Source organism: Wyeomyia smithii, chromosome 3 (assembly GCF_029784165.1).
Source record: "Wyeomyia smithii strain HCP4-BCI-WySm-NY-G18 chromosome 3, ASM2978416v1, whole genome shotgun sequence".
In the NCBI taxonomy this organism is placed as follows: Eukaryota; Metazoa; Arthropoda; class Insecta; order Diptera; family Culicidae; genus Wyeomyia; species Wyeomyia smithii.
In genome coordinates this window covers 256,482,813-256,502,030 of record NC_073696.1, presented here as the reverse complement: position 1 = coordinate 256,502,030, position 19,218 = coordinate 256,482,813, and the positions used below count along the sequence as shown (strand labels likewise).

The 19,218-nt window shown below is 36.7% G+C and overlaps 1 protein-coding gene across 2 annotated transcripts; it reads left to right on the top strand.

Annotated features, from left to right (window-relative positions):
* Nucleotides 1-308: 308 nt before the first annotated feature.
* LOC129732144 (sensory neuron membrane protein 1) lies at nucleotides 309-16,541 on the top strand. 2 transcript variants are annotated; one of them, XM_055692703.1, is made up of 7 exons: nucleotides 309-469; nucleotides 14,534-14,691; nucleotides 14,746-15,139; nucleotides 15,196-15,492; nucleotides 15,547-15,750; nucleotides 15,813-15,991; nucleotides 16,050-16,541. In XM_055692703.1, exons 2-7 carry the CDS (start codon nucleotides 14,561-14,563, stop codon nucleotides 16,348-16,350), a joined length of 1,506 nt encoding a protein of 501 aa, XP_055548678.1. In that variant the 5' UTR covers nucleotides 309-469; nucleotides 14,534-14,560; the 3' UTR covers nucleotides 16,351-16,541. The 2 variants fall into 2 exon arrangements, with proteins under 2 accessions (XP_055548678.1, XP_055548677.1); XM_055692702.1 differs by having other exon boundaries at nucleotides 309-798.
* Nucleotides 16,542-19,218: the final 2,677 nt, after the last annotated feature.

Genomic DNA, 19,218 nt, shown 5'->3' with positions numbered 1-19,218 from the left:
ACACCGCAGGGTCGTTAAAGATTGCAAACAGAAAAAAAAAACTTCATCAACTGTATCGAAAAGCGTAATGGGAACCGATGCATATTGTTGTAGGTTTTTACTCACATGAAAGTGCATTTTCTAGCAAATTCCTCCTCTGACTGACACGTTGTCGGTCGTCCCACTGGGAACCGATACTTGTAATAGATGATAGCAACGATGCGGCGGGGGTCGAAGGGTGCTTAGGGAGTGTCTCAGCAGCACTGAACTTGAAAAAAGACTATACTTTCGAGCTAAAATTATAATCCGCAGTATTGCGGTATGAATCGGCATCGATAGGGCTGGATGTATGATTAGCTTAATATTGGTAAAACAGTTATCGTTCGGAAGTCGGTAAAGTTAAACGTACCTAGGTTGATCGGTCCGCGAAACGTTGAGATTGCAAAATTTCATTGAGTGACAATTATTACATCAAGGAATTGGGGGTAGAGTGAGTTACAAGTTGAAAAAATCTTATTTTTTATTACGACGATTTATTCAAGTAAAATAAGAATAAAAAATGTGAACGTGGTTTTTGGAATCAATAAACGTGTATGTACATACAAAATAACTGAAATTGAGTTGAGTAATCAGTGAATCAGTGACTATAATCCTAAACAACACTAAAAGCTAGAAACAGTTTCCATCCCCCGTTGCAACATGAAGTTGGAGGATTTGAATTTTAAGAAGATTACAATCATTTGTGCTTGTACGCTGGTTGGTGGGCTAACATTCAGTTTTGGTATATTTCCATCGTTGTTGAAGTTTATGTTGAAACAGGTAAGGCTGAAGTTGTAGCTCTTTTCTCAACCTTCAATTCTAAAAGTTTACTTTCATGTTGGAAATTTTGATTCCAATTAAATAATTGAAAAAATATATTCTCAAATTGGATCAAAATTAGTTAAAAATGCTTAAGTGAAAAATTTAAAGCGCTTTTAAGCATGGTTCACAATTACGCTTAAAATTAAAAGCTGCAAATTTTTTGAGCATCTCAAAAACCTCAAACGCCAACAGGAGGCCAAAGAACTTAATTAAAATTGCCCGTAAATGATTCGGAAATTGGTCGTAAAACACACCTGAGAGCCAAAAAAGGAAAAGGTATTTAGAAACCAGAAAAAATAAAACGAGTGAACAAAATAAGATTTAGACGACCAGAAATGACAAAAAATAATGAAATGGTCGAAAATGTCCTGATACAAAGACGATACATTTGCCTTAAAATAACCAAGAACGCAAAACCCAAAAAAAAATCAATCCTGAGACGATTTTATAGACCAGACAGGGTTTAAAATAGATCCGCGTTGAAAGAGCAAATCGCAAAGAAAGAAATCCAATTTAGGCTATAACTCACAGAGAGAAAAGAGTGAATATTCTACAAATACTCTTGGCCTAGCCATGAACCATTAACTAAAGTCACAAGAGACCAAGAAACTACTGAAATAATTATCACGAATTAAACGAATAAAATTTAGTCGAAATTAGGCAGAACAACATATTTGAAGACAAAATATAAATATTTAAAAATGTTGTTTTGCAACAATCGTGTCCAAAGGAAAAGCTAAAAAATGAAAAAAAAAATCAGGGCAAAAACATGTAGAAAACAGAGGTATTTTTTCATGTTTTTTGTCCTGATTATAAACCCATAAAAACATCAGAAATATATAAATAAAAATTAAGAAAAATGTTCTAAATTCACTTTGATATTATAAAAATTACCTCAAACTTAAACTAAAAGCGTTTCTAAAGCTCAGAAAATGTGAAATTTTAGGGCAATAAAAAATTGTGCTTCAAATGGTTGTGAAGGTGAAAAATTCCCCACAAGTTAAAAAGAAAACAAATCACGCATTGAGGGTGGAAAAAAGATATACAAGCATGATTGCTTGCGTTCCAGCAGCCAAAAAAAAATTTTGCAACAACAATTTCCTCTAAGTCAAATAACAAATAGACTTGTAAAAGAACATTATAATGAATTTAAGCCGAAACGATTCGAAAAATCGGATTATAGAAAAGTATTTTCTTTACATTACAGAGAAAAAACGCAAGAGACAGAAAAAAGTAAACCCAAACTGAATAAAAATATGTATTTTAGATCAGTGCGTCTTGAACTGTCCTACAGATCAGACGTTTTTTCGGTTGCTTGTGGACTGGTCTTTGACTGCCTATAGCTTCAAAGTTTGTGTTTTGTCAGTGTGTCTTTTAAAGACTACCTGAAAGTTTTTTTCCCATCATTCTTTCTCAAGACTACCTACTTTTGAATTTAACATTTGTTTTAACTTTTTTCGTATCACCTGAAATAGCTGGACGGAAAAAGAAACCTCGCATCGCTGCGGGGAGGAAAAGAGAGGCATCTCTTTCTGACACTTCGAGTGTCTGTAGTGACAATCCTTTTGATATTTTGCCTGAGCAAGAAGCTGGTGAAATGGAAGTTACCAATAATGAAACTATACAAAATATAAAATCTTTAAAAAGGAGAAAGTTCCACCTATTGTGGTAACTATTTCTTCTGAATTTAGTATATTCAAAAAGGAACTTTCAACGTTTGTTTCTGACGTTAAAGTTACCTATCAAATTGGCCGTAGAGGTGAATGCCGCTTATTAGCCGACTCAGTAAAGGGTCGTGATCGTCTTGTTCAGTATTTAACTGACAAGATGTACAAATTTTTTACATACAACACCAAGAACGCCAAGCCGTTCAAGGTTGTCTTGAAAGGTCTCACCAACGATCAAACCGTTGATGAGATCAAACTTACTTCAACAGAATTACTTGGTATAGCCCCTACCCAAGTAATTCTAATGAAACAAAAATCACGAGGCGAAAACAGTCAGAGAACTGGAATTTCCCTTGTTAATTATTTAATTCATTTTAACCGCAATGAGGTTAACAACTTAAAATTTTTTGAAAAAGCACATGCTTTGTATAATGTGCGTGTAAAGTGGGAAATTTATAGGAAGTATGGCGGAGGTGAAAAGCATATCACCCAATGCCGTACTTGCCAACGTTATGGCCATGGTTCCAAATTCTGTAACATGGACCAAAAATGTCTTAATTGTGGAGACTCTTCTCACAAAAAGGACACATGTCCTGTGAAAGAGAGTAAAAATTTTCGCTGTGCGAATTGTAACGGCAACCATATGTCAAATTTTTATCAATGCCCAGTCCGTTTAGCAATTTTTAAGGCAAGGCAAGGTAAACAAAATTCAATTTCTCAATTAAAACCAACTTCAAAACAAAATTCTCCAAGCGTACCAGTGACGCATAGTATACCTACTCCTTTGCATACCCGTTTAACTTATGCACAGGTTACAGGTAGTTCGAACATTATACCGCCTAGTGTTGGTAGTTCGAAAATGACCGTTAATATGGGTAAGCAAAACACGCTAGAAAATAATTGTACACCTATCACTCCAGCTAATATTGCTGCCGAAAATATTTTTTCCAATGTCAACTGCCTGGGGCCTATTACGGCAGGTAAACTTTCTTTTTTTCAACAGGCAATGTTCGATCTTATGAACGCCATGTTGCAGGCAAAATCAATGTTTGAAGCCATTCAAATAGGCACAAATTTTACTATTAAAATTGTTTTTAATTTAAAATTTAGCAATGATTTTAAATAAAACAATTAAAATATTAAATTGGAATGCTCGCTCATTGAAGGCCAATGAGAATGAGCTTTTTAATTTTTTAACAGTAAATAATGTGCATATTGCAATTATTACTGAAACATTTTTGAAACCTAACATAAAATTAAAATATGATCCCAATTACGTGGTTCATAGATATGATAGGATTCAGGGTTCCGGCGGTGGAGTTGCAATTGTTATTCATCGCCGAATCAAACATCGTGCTCTTCCCCATCTTGAGACGCAAGTTATTGAAACTTTGGGAATTGAAGTTCAAACTGAACTTGGGATTTTATTTATTGCCGCAGCATATTTACCATTTCAATGCACACGCGAGCTCAAAAATTATTTTAAAGGTGATTTACAAAAACTCACCAGAAATCGTTCGAAATTTTTCATAATCGGCGATTTTAACGCTAAACATCGTTCATGGAATAATTCTCAAAGTAATTCCAATGGCAAAATTTTATTCAATGATTGTTCTTCAGGATACTATTCTATTTTGTCTCCGAATAGTCCTACATGCTTTTCTTCTGTAAGAAACCCTTCAACAATTGATTTGGTGCTGACAGATCAAAGTCATGTATGTAGTGATTTGATCACACATGCTGACTTTGATTCTGACCATCTTCCAATAACTTTTTCTTTATCTCATGAATCAGTTTTAAACCCTATGAGCTCTGTTTTTAATTATAACAAGGCTAATTGGGAAAGATACAAAACTCATATTGAGAGGAATTTCAATAATGAGCTTGATTTGCAAAACGAAGTGAATATTGATTCCGCTTTGGAAGCATTAAAATGTGCAATTGTTGATGCCAGGAATTGTTCTGTTCCAAAGGCTCAAGTGAAAAGTTGAAAAATTGAAACCATATTCAAAACCATTTTGGAAGCTGTCGAAGATTCTTAAGAAACCTTCAAAGCCTATTCCAGTTTTAAAAGATGGTGAACGTTTTCTTGTATCCAATGAACAAAAGGCTCAAAGACTTGCTCAGCAGTTTGAGAGTGTTCATAACTCAAATTTGAATTTTGTGAGTCCAATTGAAAATGAAGTCACACGTCAATTTGATTTAATTTCTTCCCAGAATTTTTTACCTGCAGAAATAATTGAAACTAACTTGAATGAGATTAAATCAATTATTAAAAATTTCAAAAATATGAAAGCACCTGGTGATGATGGAATCTTTAATATACTAATCAAACATCTCCCTGAGAGCACAATGGAATTTTTAGTGAAAATTTTCAATTGCTGCTTCAAAATTGCATATTTTCCCAAATTATGGAAAAATGCAAAAATTACTCCAATTTTAAAACCGGATAAGAACCCAGCTGAAGTTTCAAGTTATCGACCAATCAGTTTGCTTTCTTCAATAAGTAAACTGTTTGAGAGAATTATTCTTAACAGAATGATGTCACACATCAACGAAAATTCAATTTTTGTAAATGAACAGTTTGGATTTCGCCATGGGCATTCCACAACTCATCAATTGCTCAGAGTTACTAATATGATACGAGCTAACAAATCTCAAGGTTATTCCACTGGAGCTGCTCTTTTAGACATAGAAAAAGCATTCGACAGTGTTTGGCATAAAGGTTTGATTGCGAAATTGCAAACTTTTAATTTTCCAATTTTCCTAATCATAATTTTGAAAAATTATCTTACTGATCGAACTCTGCAGGTTGTCTATCAGAATTCAAAATCTGATAGATTTCCTGTCAGAGCAGGTGCACCTCAAGGTTCAGTCTTGGGTCCAGTCCTGTACAACATATTCACTTCAGATCTTCCTGATTTGCCTCCAGGATGCACAAAGTCATTGTTCTGCGATGACACAAGCATTTCCGTAAAAGGAAAAAGTCTTCGTGTCATATGCAGTCGATTGCAGAAAAGTTTAGATATTTTTTCTTCCTACTTGCAAAAGTGGAAAATCTCTCCCAATGCTTCTAAAACTCAAATGATAATTTTTCCGCATAAACCTAGGGCTTCTTTCCTCAAGCCAAACAATAATCACGTTGTCAAGATGAATGGGGTTATTTTAAGTTGGTCCGACAAGGTTAAGTACTTGGGACTAATTTATGATAAAAAACTTATTTTCAAAGAGCACATTGAGAGTATACAAGCCAAGTGCATCAAATATACGAGATGTTTATATCCTCTCATTAACAGGAATTTTAAACTTTGTTTAAAGAACAAACTTTTGATTTACAAACAAATTTTTAGACCAGCAATGCTTTATGCTGTACCGATCTGGTCAAGTTGCTGTTCAACAAGGAAGAAAACGCTCCAAAGGATTCAGAATAATATTCTGAAAATGATTTTAAAGCGTTCTCCTTGGTTTGGTACACTCGAATTACATAGACTTACTGGTGTTGAACCATTAGAAGCTATGTCAAATAAAATTATTAACAATTTTCGACAAAAATCTTTGCAATCACCAATTGCTACGATAAGCTCTCTTTATAGCCAATAAGTTAGCAATTAAGTTAGTTGTAAGTTTACTTCCCCTTTTCTGACAAGTAGGTTTAAATCCCTACGAATGATAAGTCCTAATTGCGAAAGCAAACAAATCCTAACAATTAAAATTACAAATTTCTAACAGTGTTGAGAAGTCACCATTTGTGTTTGGACACACATACTCATTATTTACTAATATTTATCATAAATACTTAAGCTACTAACAAATCCCCCCTTAAAAAAAAAAATTCAGAAGGCAGAGTGCGAAACGTTATTTTTTTTTTATGTATTTTAGATTATAAAACGTAAAAGAAACCTGGGTTCATTCAATTTAAATAATTCAAACTTACACTTTAAATTGCCGAGAAATGCTTTAGAAAAGTAAAATTTAGAAAAGTAAAATCGAGGATTGCCTTTGAAAGTACCGAAAACCTGAATAACAGCAGAAGGAAATAAAACCTAAATCAAGTGCAACGCAAAATTATCATTTTATTTTCCAAAAAATTTCAAGTGCGGGGTAAGAAAATAATCCTTAGAGGGAACAACGTAATTGCAGGATATCAAAAAAAAAAATATTAAAACTGTTGTTAAAAAATTACGATCTTATACAAAACGGTAAAAATTCGCCATGAAATTATCAACAGTTGAATCAAGAGTTACTCCCCAATTTGTTGAAAAATACATAATAATAACAGGAAATTTTCCGATCATTTCATATTCTCTGAGTAAATTAAGAGATCAGAGAAGCCTAAAAGATAAAAAGATGCAGGTTATTGGCAAAACTAAACGCTAGTTATTTCGAAAACCGTATTCTAGAGCAATAAAGGCAAAAAAAGGAAACCGGTCAAGTTTAAGATACCTAATAAACATTAAAATGATTTACAACTAATTTGGAACGAGTTGTGAAGATGACCAGAAGCCAGTTTCAGAATATTCCATAACTAGCTTTTGGTTGCCCAGAAAACGGCTAAGTTTCAAAAGGTCGATTTGCGGCCAAAAATTTTTTTTCGAGAAAAAAACAGATCTCGACGTTTTATGCATTTTCAAGTCATTTGGCATCGAGAGAAAAGTTTCGATTTTTCCAATTTTATGTTCTTCCCTCTTGGCAGATTTCCGAGGGTCACTGCTTTGAGCGCTTTGAGGCACCCCTAAATCATGTCCGATTGAGCTGAAATTTTGCACAGACCATATGAACAAAATGTGCATGTTCGGGTTTTGAAATTCAATGATGAAATATATATAACAAAACTGATCAAATTTATTATATTAATCTTACTCTGAAAATAATTTCGAAGCCGTTCACTAATAATGAAACATTAAAAGATATGTTAAACAAAATTATCAACAAGTTCCAGCAAAAAATGGTAGTAATCAACAATTGAAACGAAGTTGAAATTTAAAATGATTTATTTTCGTTTTTTGCTTGACAAGTTTTTCCATTTGACAAAAATTACATTCACTGTATTACGAAGGCAGCTCATATACGTGTACTATTTAATAAGTTGAAAATAAAAAGAAATCATCTAACAATGTTGAAATGTAAAAAAATGTGATTAAATCTTCACAAGCATTTGCCGGCTCTTGCTCTTCTATTTATTTGTATTTTCAGGAATTTATTTTTTCAATATCATGCCGGTCACGATTATTTAGTGAACATCGAGAATATAATTGAAACAAAAATAACTTATAACTTACAACCGTTGCAAACATTTCCAATTTTTGCAAGAAAAGTTAATTTTTTCGAGTAATTTATAATTTTTACGGTAACCATATTCATAAGATAAACTGTTAATCACCATCAGCATTGCAGTTTTCCCTTGTTCGCAAACGAATAGAAATAGTATACCGTTGCAATGATACACCATCGGCGTTCTGCTCCACCTGTAGTGCACATTCTTTTTGCCTTTACCAGCATGTTTTCTATCAAGACATCAGTTTTCATTAGGTTCTAATAGGGTTGTTTCAAACTTTCCTAAAAACCTTTACGTTCGAGACATCAAATGCGTCTAACTGAGCTCATGGAAGCAAACAATATACCCTGTTTTAAAGCCTCGTTAAAGAAAATAAGTAAATATCCCGTTTTCGAGTCGGATGTAGAGCGCCCATTTCCCGACGGTTTTCAGCTTCCCAGGAAACCGGGAAATAAAAAAAATGCAATGAAAAATAATAAAACGGTGATTTATTTAACTTAGATTTTTTGTCATATAGGAGAAAAAATTGAAAACAAGATTCAATGATTCGAATTCCTGAAAAGTGAATCTATTGTGATATTGCCCAGGTTTTTCCTGTACTCCGCACTTTATATTATTGGAAGTATCACTATTGAAATAAACGATACGCTTTTCATTTATATCCGTACTTTTGTGTGAGGTTTTTACCTTTCTGTTTCAAGCTTACTGCGCTACCATACTGTGTCTCTTTCCATCCTACCTGTAGCAAACGCATTATTTAGAACGTGATAATATAGTCATTCAGCAACTCATTTATTATTGTTTCTTGGAAGGAAGATTTGAGTAGAAAAATAATCGCAAATAGGTTCCCTTCATAGAGGAGATTGCAACATAGACCGACCCTTTGCGTGGGTGCTAGATTAGAAGCAGGTATAGAATTTCTAGATCCGTGCGAGTGCACTGATCGTAAGCGGTCTATTTTCTCAGTCTGTTAGGTTTAGCCAGCGTCAATGACTATGTGAATTATGGGCGGATATTGCTTAAAGAAAAGGGCGATAAGTCCTATTATCAGCCGGCGCGTCTGCGTACGCATTATTATCTTAAGTAGGGAAATAGGGAATGCAAGTCCGGCGTTTTGTAAAACATTGTAACTATCTGAATGAATGTTGTCGTAGGCGCGTGTAAAGAAAGAGCCGATAACGTTCGAAACCTTTTTCCCGTTCAGGTACCGGATTAAGGGTAGGCAAATTTGACCTGACTAGGCGAGTGGAAATTCTGCCGCGTTCTCTTTTGTTCTCTTACGAAGATTAGGAGAATCTTCTCTCCCATTTTCTCTTCCATGCGTAGGCATAGTTCATAAGATTCCAATTTGCAAATTTTGTATATAAACCCGATTTGCTACCAAATAGAATCATACCACTAGCAAAATCGAACTCGCGTAGATCTTTCTTCATCCGAACGTTAGATTTCAGAGGTTGTCCCTTGCGTGTTTAAGCCTTTCGAATACGAAAAGGACCTTTGCACGTCGGTTAAGATAACCCGAGGAATCTAACCCTTTTTAATAGAAAGACGTTCTTCACATAAACTCCTGAAGTCGACACTACCAATATCACCAAATTATAATTTCCTGGAGAGGAACCTCACCTAACGTTCCTCTTTGGCCAGGTTTATTCTAAGAGGGATTGATTATGTCAAGAGAAAGAAGTTTTATCGAAACCTCGTTTCTCCTACCAACACCGCGTCACAATCACAATTCCCTGGAGAGGCTCTTAATGCTTTACCTCCGTTCAATTTTATCATGAGTAGGACTTATATTTTTTCAAGAGGAAGAAGTCTTATCGGAACCTCGTTCCTTCAGCCAATATAGCACCATATTTACAATTCCCTGAAGAGAACTGTTATACGTTGCTGAGACTAGTTTTATTAAATTAAAAAAGGAGCTTATTTTTGTTAGGAGGAAAGTCAACGGGGGCACACCCAACGCAAACGGGGAACATTTTATTAATTTAGGGCAATTTTTTATTACTTTTTGTGTCTTATGACTGCGCATTATACACAAAATGTAATAAACAAAAAGTAATAAAAATTATGACGGCCATACGCTTGTATGTGTTTCTGCAGGAGAACATACAGCCTGGTTTATTTTTTTCCCCTTTATCCACACATAATCAGAATCTCAACCGTCAACCTCAAATGTCTAATTAGAAACACTTTCGTTTCGTCCCACAGTATTTACTTGAAATGGAAATATGTAATACTGTCTGACCAGAGTTGCTGAAGTTGCGAATATTGTTCTGGATGGGCACAAGTTTCGTATTTTCAAACTGGTCCAAATGAGTTTCCATGAACCAATGATTATGTGCTGTTTACAGATCGTCATGTCATTTTAAGGCGCATTTCAAGTCTTTGAAATCATCGAAGGTTGCATACTCTATGACGGGGAAAATGCTGCTTGGCAGCTCTTGTCATATTTTTTCGCAGGGCTATGCTATAAACGTCAAATCCGATATAAAAGTCGCGTTACCAAATTTTATAGCGGTACCACTGACATTGTGGTACCACTGACGTTGCGGTACCACTGACATCGCAAGACACGACAAAATTTGCCAGTAATGACAATCATTATTGTGATAATTTTGGTAACACCATGCACACGGTAATATATCTTAATGTTAAAACTGCACTGCGGTCGAGAAAAACCATGGTTTTCAAGTTGTTTACTGAACAAATGACGCCATATTGGATTAAGATTTTGGATGCAGGATACTCATTAAACGTCAGACCTCTGTTTTTTCGCTACTCTGGAGGCATACAACGAGCGAACTAATACACGCACACCGGATGAATTAGAGATTAAAGAAACTTGTAACGTCTCTGCCAAGCTGAACGCCAACACGAGCGATGGGCCGAGATTTTTGCCGTAGGTTAATGAATAGCTCTACTTACGGCTGTTTATTTACCTACGGCAAGAATCTCGCCCGATCGCTCGCGTTGGCATTCAGCCTAGCAGAGGCCTAACATGTGCAACATATGCGACTTTTTTTTGACTTGGGACGAAGAGAGAACATTTTTTCGAAAATTTTGCGTGTGGTTGAAACGACCATTATTAGATAGTCGTACTCTCGTACCACGTGCTAAATATAGGACAGTATGTGTTGTTACTTGACTGGGGAAGAATTTTATTGCCTTTTAAGTAATGGATTTGTTACCTAAAAGGCAATTTTGCGCTATTGCTTCTAAAGTAATAAGGAAAAGTTTTGCGTGTACTATAGAATTCGGTTTGAAGGAAGGGTATAAAGTGGAGAGCCTGAGAATAAACCCACGTTAAAGCTCTTTGACTAAGATTCGAACCTACGACCAACCGCTTATCAAAGCGGACTCTGTAACCTTGCGGCTTTGTTTATACTTCCTTACTTGGTCTTGATGATTTACTTAATGTGAAATAAATAGATTATCACATGTTACTACGAATACGCTGGCGGAAGGTTTTTGTTGACACGGTAAAACCGAACAGGTAGAACACTTCTTGGACTCGCCTGCTAACATTTATTATAGGGTATGGATCCTACATAGTATCTTTGGAAGGTTGTCGTAGCCATTGTCTGGACTTTAAAGTGCGTTGCAGTGCGTAGATATGGAGTTGTCCAAGTAATGTAGGACTATCAATTTCGGATTGAAAAATTTTCGCTCCTTAAACTGCCTCAGTGCACATCGGTTTCGATAGGAAGGCAAGTCATGCGGGCGCGTCCAAGGCCGATTGCGTAACGAGCCTTGTGCTTCTGAAAATTCGACGTGAACCACGTGGTGGCTCCAATTTGGCCATTTGTGGATTCAACACAGTTCACCTAAGGCTGGAACAATTCAATTTTTTATATTACCGAAAACACCCAAAATCAATGTAATGTATTACAATCAACGATACCAAGTGGAGAACTTCTTCCTGGCATTCTCCAACGTTGCTAAAATTTCTGATTCCCATGAAGAGTTTCATGTCGTCTGCGTAAATAATAATTTTTAAGCATTACGGAAATGTCATTCACACACAAAATAGGGCGCACTATTTGTTTGCGATTTGTTAGATGTGACTGGAGCCAACACAGAAGTACGTCAATCCAATTTTTGTAGTTCGAAGAGTAATAATTTTATGTCGACTCGGTCAAATCATTTACTGAAGCCAGCGTAAAGCATTTTTGCGTGCCTACCATTATCCATTGCGTTAAGAACAAAAGTTATAAATTCAAAAAACTAGGACATTTAATTATTACTCCCCTAGAAAAGTTTTTTGCAGTTCTGAGCACAATTTGGGCTATTCTACATTTCGACCTCTTCTGAGTTCAACGATTTCTACTTTTGTGTTTTTGTGGACTTTGAAAACCATTTTCTAGTCTTTGGATGTGTTTCTTGCTTCAGTTCAACATCTTTTTTGTAACAAGTGTTCTCGCCATTCTGAGCTGAATTCGGAATAAGGTTATGGTTATAAAAGCGTTTTCGTAAATTTCGAAATAATTTATTTTGCAATCATTTCTGACCGTTAGAAGATTGTTTCCGCGAATTTGCGATACAATTCAATTTGGGCATTTACAGGTCACAGACGTCGAGGAAAGAACTTGTTTCGAATCTGACCAAGAACCACATTTGAGACCAAATTATGTAAACGAACTTAGTTCATGATTGCCGAAGAACACTAAATGCTTGCATCCGAAGAATACCTTTTTTCCTAATTTCAGATAAATGCATTCTCTGAACATTACCAAACTGAATTAAAGTCTTAAATCGAAGATAATTTCAAACTTGGCTCAAAACGCATTTGAAAAAAAAAAAGTAATAAAAACTTGCAAGAGACAAAAAGACTATAAAATTCCTGATAGTCGAATATTTTCCTATATCGAGGATAAGTCAGCAGGGCCAATAAAAAATGAAATATCAATTATCCAGAATTACAGTAGAATTTTCCGGAAACTGGTTTAAAGGATAAAAATGTATAAATGAAATTTGACGAAAAATACAAATAGCGAAGAAAAAAGATTACCTCGAATCAGGTCGAGAGACACATTCAATACTAAATGGTGAGAAAAGAGAAGCAAACGTTACTCTGAAAAAAGTAGGAGGGTGGTATTCAAGATACGACCGCATGACGTTGACTACCGTATTCTTAAAAAAAAAAAAAATATTCCATTGAAGCAAATAGTAGAGGGAATTGCAACGCTTCTTTTACAAAACTTCTGTAACAAAATTTCGAGGCTCCAAAAGGTACCAGTTTCCGATTATTCTCGTCCAGAATTCCAGCCATTTTAGTATTTTGCAGTAGCCATTTATTACTAACAGCCACCAGCATAACGGGTGAAACCGGCACGAGATGACCGGTACTATTTTGTCTTTCCTCCTTTCAGCTGCTAACACCTAGCGCTGTCGTGAAATTAACATCAACATAAACATGCATTTTTGCAAGGTTTTTTCCGCTAGCAACAGCAATTGTAAAACATAAAATTCAACTAACCGCTTCTATTATAAAACTGGGAGGCACCAAAAGGTGCCAGTTGCCGATTTCTTGTTTACTGGTTTCCGTCCAGAATTCCAGCCATTTTAGTATTTTGCAGTAGCCACCAGCATCACGGGTCAAACCGGCACGAGATGACCGGTACTATTTTGTTTTTCCTCCTTCTAGCTGCTAACACAGAGCGTCCGTATGTATCCGGTACGGTTTAATAATGAAACTGATGGGGTGAAATGTTCGAACGATACGTTTTATACCAAGGCTTCATCAGATAACTAGAAAAAGGGAGGGGCTACATAGATGATGGAATGGTAGAGACAAATGTTTCTTGAAAGCTGCGCCGGCCGCTGTCGTAATATTAACACCAACACAAACATGCATTTATGCAAGGTTTTTTCCGCTTGCAGCAGCATTTGTTAAAACAGAAAATTCAATTAGCCGCTTCTGTAACAAAATTTCGAGGCACCAAAAGGGGCCAGGTGCCGACAGCCGAATACATTTTTGTTTTTGGTTAGTCCGTCCAGAATTTCAGCCATTTTAGTATTTTGCAGTGCCATTTATTGCTAACAGCCACCAGCATAACGAGTAAAACCGGCACGAGATGACCGGTACTCTTGTCTTTCCTCCTTTCAGCTGCTATCACCTAGCATCCGCATGTCGCTGGTGCAGTTTTGGAATCAAAATGATGGGGCGCCGGCCGCTGTCGTAAAATTAACACCAACAAAAAGATGCATATTTGCAAGGTTTTTTCCGCTAGCAGCAGCATAAACATCGGAAACAGAAAGTGACCACAACAATAACAACAAAGTCAGATCGATTGTATCCGTTAGTGTCGACTGTGCTTGGGAAGAGAGGTAGTGATTGGCTGCGCGGTATGATTTAGACAATCGATATTGATTACTAATTTTTCAATAGTGTATCTCAAAAAATAATTTGTTTTTGTTACATAAATTTAACCGTAAAAGAATTTCTGATCGATTGATGCCAAAACCTCGAAAACCTGATTATAGATGACTGCAAAATAAGCGCTCAAAACCTGACCACTTTTCCCTGGTTTTCTCTGGTTGAATTACTAGATTTTCAAATTCAGGGGCCTAACTTCGATATAGACGTTAGTCAACGTCAAAACGCATTTTTGTCAAGAAAATTTGCGAAGGTATTAGGCTTGAAGTTCTGTCATTCAAGCAGTCATTTAGTGTAAATAAAAGACCAGAACTTTTGTTGTATAAATTATGTTGCAATTGATTTCATTACTCTGTGGATTTTCCATTTTTTCAGAATGTACTCTTGAAACCAGGCACCCAGATGCGCGGAATGTTCGAAAAGATACCGTTCCCGCTCGATTTCAAAATTCACATCTTCAACGTGACCAACCCGGACGAAATAATGCGTGGCGGTAAGCCGCGCGTCAAGGATATCGGGCCGTTCTATTTCGAGTGAGTAGTGAAAGGTTTCAACAGGTTGTTTGAGATTATCGTTGGCTATTCCAGGGAGTGGAAGGAGAAGTACGACACGGAAGATAACGTAGAAGAGGACACGTTGACCTTCACGCTGAAGAATACCTTCATATTCCGGCCAGATCTATCAGCGTACACAGGTGAAGAGATGATAACGGTGCCGAATCTATTGCTACTGGGCGCACTGCTAACAGTGCAACGAGATCGCGAAGCCATGATGCCGTTGGTATCGAAGGGGGCCAGTATCGTGTTCGCACCGATCAACGGCTTCCAGACTCTACGGGCGATGGATTTTCTGTTCGATGGTTTTCCGGTCGATTGTGGTAGTCAGGACTTCGCGTCCAAGGCGCTTTGCTCCGGACTGGAGTCCGAGGGATTGATGGCTCCGCTGAATGAAACGCATTTCAAGTTTTCGATGTTTGGAATGGTGAGATCGAAAGATACGATTTTATTTACTTTTAATTTACTAACGGGTTAATGCAGAGAAACGGAACGGATGCAGGTCGGTGGGTTGTCTATCGGGGAGTGAAGAACGTTAGAGACCTGGGAAGAGTCGTGAGTTACAACGATGAAATCGAAATGGAGATATACGATGGTGACTCTTGCAATCAGTACATTGGGACTGATTCGACCATTTTCCCTCCTTTTTTGACGAAGAATGACAAACTGTGGGCTTGGTCGCCCGATATTTGCCGATCAATGGGGGCGCACTATATCGGTAAAGCTAAATACGACGGGATGCCGATGAGTTTGTTCAAGTTGGATTTTGGGGACTTGAAGGTAAAAAGTATCTAGGTACCATGAATATTTCAAATAATCGATGAATACCTTCAGAACGAACCGGAAAATCACTGCTTCTGTCGGGATCCACCGGATGACTGCCCTCCGAAGGGAACTATGGATTTGGGCCCCTGCCTGGGGGCTCCAATCTACGGTTCCAAGCCACATTTTATCGATGGAGATCCGAAGCTGTTGCAGGATGTTGAAGGACTAGAACCGAATGACGAAGAACACAACATTTACATTCACTTCGAACTGGTATTCATCGGAATGCAGATTAGATCATGAATATTTTTTTTAAACTTCTATTTTAATCGTAGATGTCGGGAACTCCTGTGGTGGGAAGGAAACGTCTGCAGTTCAATCTACAATTGGAACCTGTGAGAGATCACGAAATTCTCGGTCAACTACCAACGTTGCTGTTACCCATGTTCTGGGTAGAGGAAGGCGTAGCATTGAATAAAACTTGGACCAATCAGTTGAAGTATCAACTGTTTCTGTTAGTATTACATGTAATGTGAAAAAGGATGGTTTACAAATTTTTATTCTTCTAATAGTGGCCTAAAATTCAACGCAGCTGTTAAATGGATCACAATCATAATTGGAACGATCGGATCGATTGGTGGTGGTTTCATGTATTATAAGGGATCAACGTCGAAAACGATGAACGTTACTCCGGTGACGGTCGAAAGTAGCAAAGGAGATGTCCCCCGGGCGGAAAATGGAGGCAGCGCTGGTTCCAAACCGGTAAAGGATTTGGTCAGCTTGAACAACAGTCGCAACTTGCCACCCGTTATCGATGGGTTGAATAAGCCGCCGAAGGTGATAGCTACCGAGATGCAGCAGGAGAGGTACTGAGTTCGTTTGTTATGGCAGTTTGCAGGCTAAATTATGAACCTTATCATTGTGATGTTTAAGGCACATTCAGTACTTGAAATCTAAAGCATTCGTAATCTGAATAAACGTTTCAAAAGCAGACTATCACATTTTTGAAGTTTTCTGAATTACAAATAATAATAATAAAATTAGATTTTTTCTCTTTCGAAAAACTACTTCTCTGTTGTACGCATTTAGGCGTACATTGTCCCTATGCCACAGTGGAATCTCGATTGCCAAGCTAACGGGCGTATGTTTGTTTACTTCTCCGTTCGTTTGGAGCTTAATTTGAGGGTTCGTTTGGTTTGGGTGTATCGAAAGCCGTATGTGGGTTCGAAAAGCGTTTTGATCAAATAGTAGGCGCCGGTAGAATAAAAGGTTTGCTTTGAAGATGCTGCATCACTTAGCAACCGTTTGTGTATCCTACCTCACGAGGATGACGAATATTTTCGTTTTCAGTGATTTGATGGTGAACTGTTTTAGCTTAAGATTAGGTAATGTAGCATCACTTCAAATATAACTTTATTGAAAATAATTTTTAGGTGAGAATGTTTGTATACCATCTCAGTGTAAGTAAACAGAGTCTTTGTTATTTTATTTCTTCATTATCGCCGATTCTGATTCAAGACATATTACTCCATATTTTGTGATTATGAACCGTTTACAAAATAACGTAAGGGAGAACCGTACAAAACGCACCCGTTGGGTAAGATGGCCGATGCTATCAATTCTCCAAAATACTCACACATGTGGTTTTTAATGGTGAATTTCTTCGTTTTTCTTATATAAACCCAGCTTTTCTACAGTATTGAAAAGTGTGCCATAATGACCAAGCAAAGCAAAGCCTTTCTCAACACCGCTGGGCTAACCTCGAGAGATGACGTCGGTCTAATGAGTTGGGTAGCTGGAACGGGTAAACGATTTTGGGTAGCCTGTCAAAAGTGACAGTTAACGGAAACAAAGAATCAGAAGAATAATAATAAGAGATAAAATCGAACGTGAATTATAAAACCAATTTATTACAGTGAAATTTATTAAAATTATTAGTTATAAAGCCAGTTTATTATGCAAAAAAGAAAATTTGTACGTTGGAATAATTTATCTAGTTACTGTAAGTAAATTCAACAGAAAACCACAGACTAACAGACATAACACTTCGAACAAATTTTCATTAAAATCATCGTTCGGACGAGTACTGGAGTACTTTACGTTAGTACCCGATCGAACGATTATAACAAACGGCTATCACAAATATATCTGAACTTGAAAGAAATAACAAAGCCTGCAATATTCTTGATATGCCAGAATGATGAAAAGTACAGAATTATATCAAATTCTGTTATCATACGCTGGAATGTTCAAAAGAATGTTTTTTAGAAGCATATTTATAACAAAATTTGTTATTCAATCAACAAAATATTGTACCACAGACTAACAGACGTAACACTGGAACCGGGTTCCATCGCCACAAAAAACGTTCATTTCAAATTTTTAATCGAATAACAGTCATCGCGCGAAAACGTCGTCTGGGGCGCTGTCATGCAATCTCATACATATTTTGTAGTTCCCCATTTGACACATGCAGTAACGCTGGCGCTGATTTCGAAATACATGACGCAGCGCGAACACGACAGCAGATGGTGCTAGTGTTACTAACGTAAAGTACTGGAATCATCCAAACGATGATTTTATTGAAAATTTGTTCGACGTGTTATGTCTGTTAGTCTGTGATTGTACATTGTAACTAATTCTGATCTTTTTCTGCCAAAAATCTTACAAAACTTGCTATAATTTGTAATAATTAGTAAGTAATTTTGATAGGATTTTAGATATTTTAACTATTAACGAGACCAAGTTTAGAACACAAGTTGATACAAAAAGTTCGTAACAAAATATCAAGATTTGTTATAATCCTGATATTTTTAAATGATCGACTGTTATTGGATTGGGAATTTGAAATGATCGTTTTTTTTTGTGGCGATGGAGCTAGGTTACCTTAAGTTAAGTTACCCAAACCTTAAACGAATTACGGAAATAAACGTTATAAAGTTAGAAAAAACTACACTTAAAAGGGCGTAAGTAAGAGATTACTTCAAGTAAAGCTGTTAAATTTATATCGAAACCACAGACTAACAGACATAACACGTCGAACAAGTTTCCAATAAAATCATCGTTTGGATGATTGCAGTACTTTACGTTAGTAACACTAGCACCATCTGCTGTTTTATTCGCGCTGCGTCATGTATTTCGACATCAGCGCCAGCGTTACTGAATGTGTCAAATGGGGAACTACAAAATATGTATGAGATTGCATGACAGCGCCCCGGACGACGTTTTCGCGCGATGACTGTTATTCGATTGAAAATTTGAAATGAACGTTTTTTGCGGCGATGGAGCTAAGTTCCAGTGTTACGTCTGTTAGTCTGTGTGGAAACTATACGGAAAAGCAAAAAGAAGGAAGAGTAGGTGTGAGCACGAAGGTAGCACGAGGGTAGATGAAAAACTAAAACAAAATATGTTTAAAACCAATGATAAATTGAATATTTCTAGTTTGAGCTGATCATGAAAATTGACTGCTTCAAAATTACTTTCTGAAACCGTAACAAAGTCAAAAAAGTAATGGGTCACACTAATCTAATCTCAAATCCCTCCAATCAGGAGGAGCTGGATCTTACGCTAACGCCCTGTGCGGCCTGTAAAACTACCTCAACGGAGAATGAGCCAATCGTAGGATGCGATTCGTGTGATAACTGGACGGAAGCCGTTAAGAAGGAAAAATGGTGGTTCTGCAAGGAGATCGCTTACCAAAAGGCGGCCAAAAAGTATCAGAAACAAACAGATGCCATGAAA

What these genes read in the sequence shown, in the direction of transcription:
- LOC129732144 (XM_055692702.1), top strand. Translation starts at nt 679, where the DNA reads ATGAAGTTGGAGGATTTGAATTTTAAGAAGATTACAATCATTTGTGCT. An exon ending in ATCGGGCCGTTCTATTTCGA is followed by an intron (nt 14,692 to 14,745) that starts GTGAGTAGTGAA and finishes TGGCTATTCCAG; the next exon opens with GGAGTGGAAGGAGAAGTACG. An exon ending in TTGAAGTATCAACTGTTTCT is followed by an intron (nt 15,992 to 16,049) that starts GTTAGTATTACA and finishes TTCTTCTAATAG; the next exon opens with TGGCCTAAAATTCAACGCAG.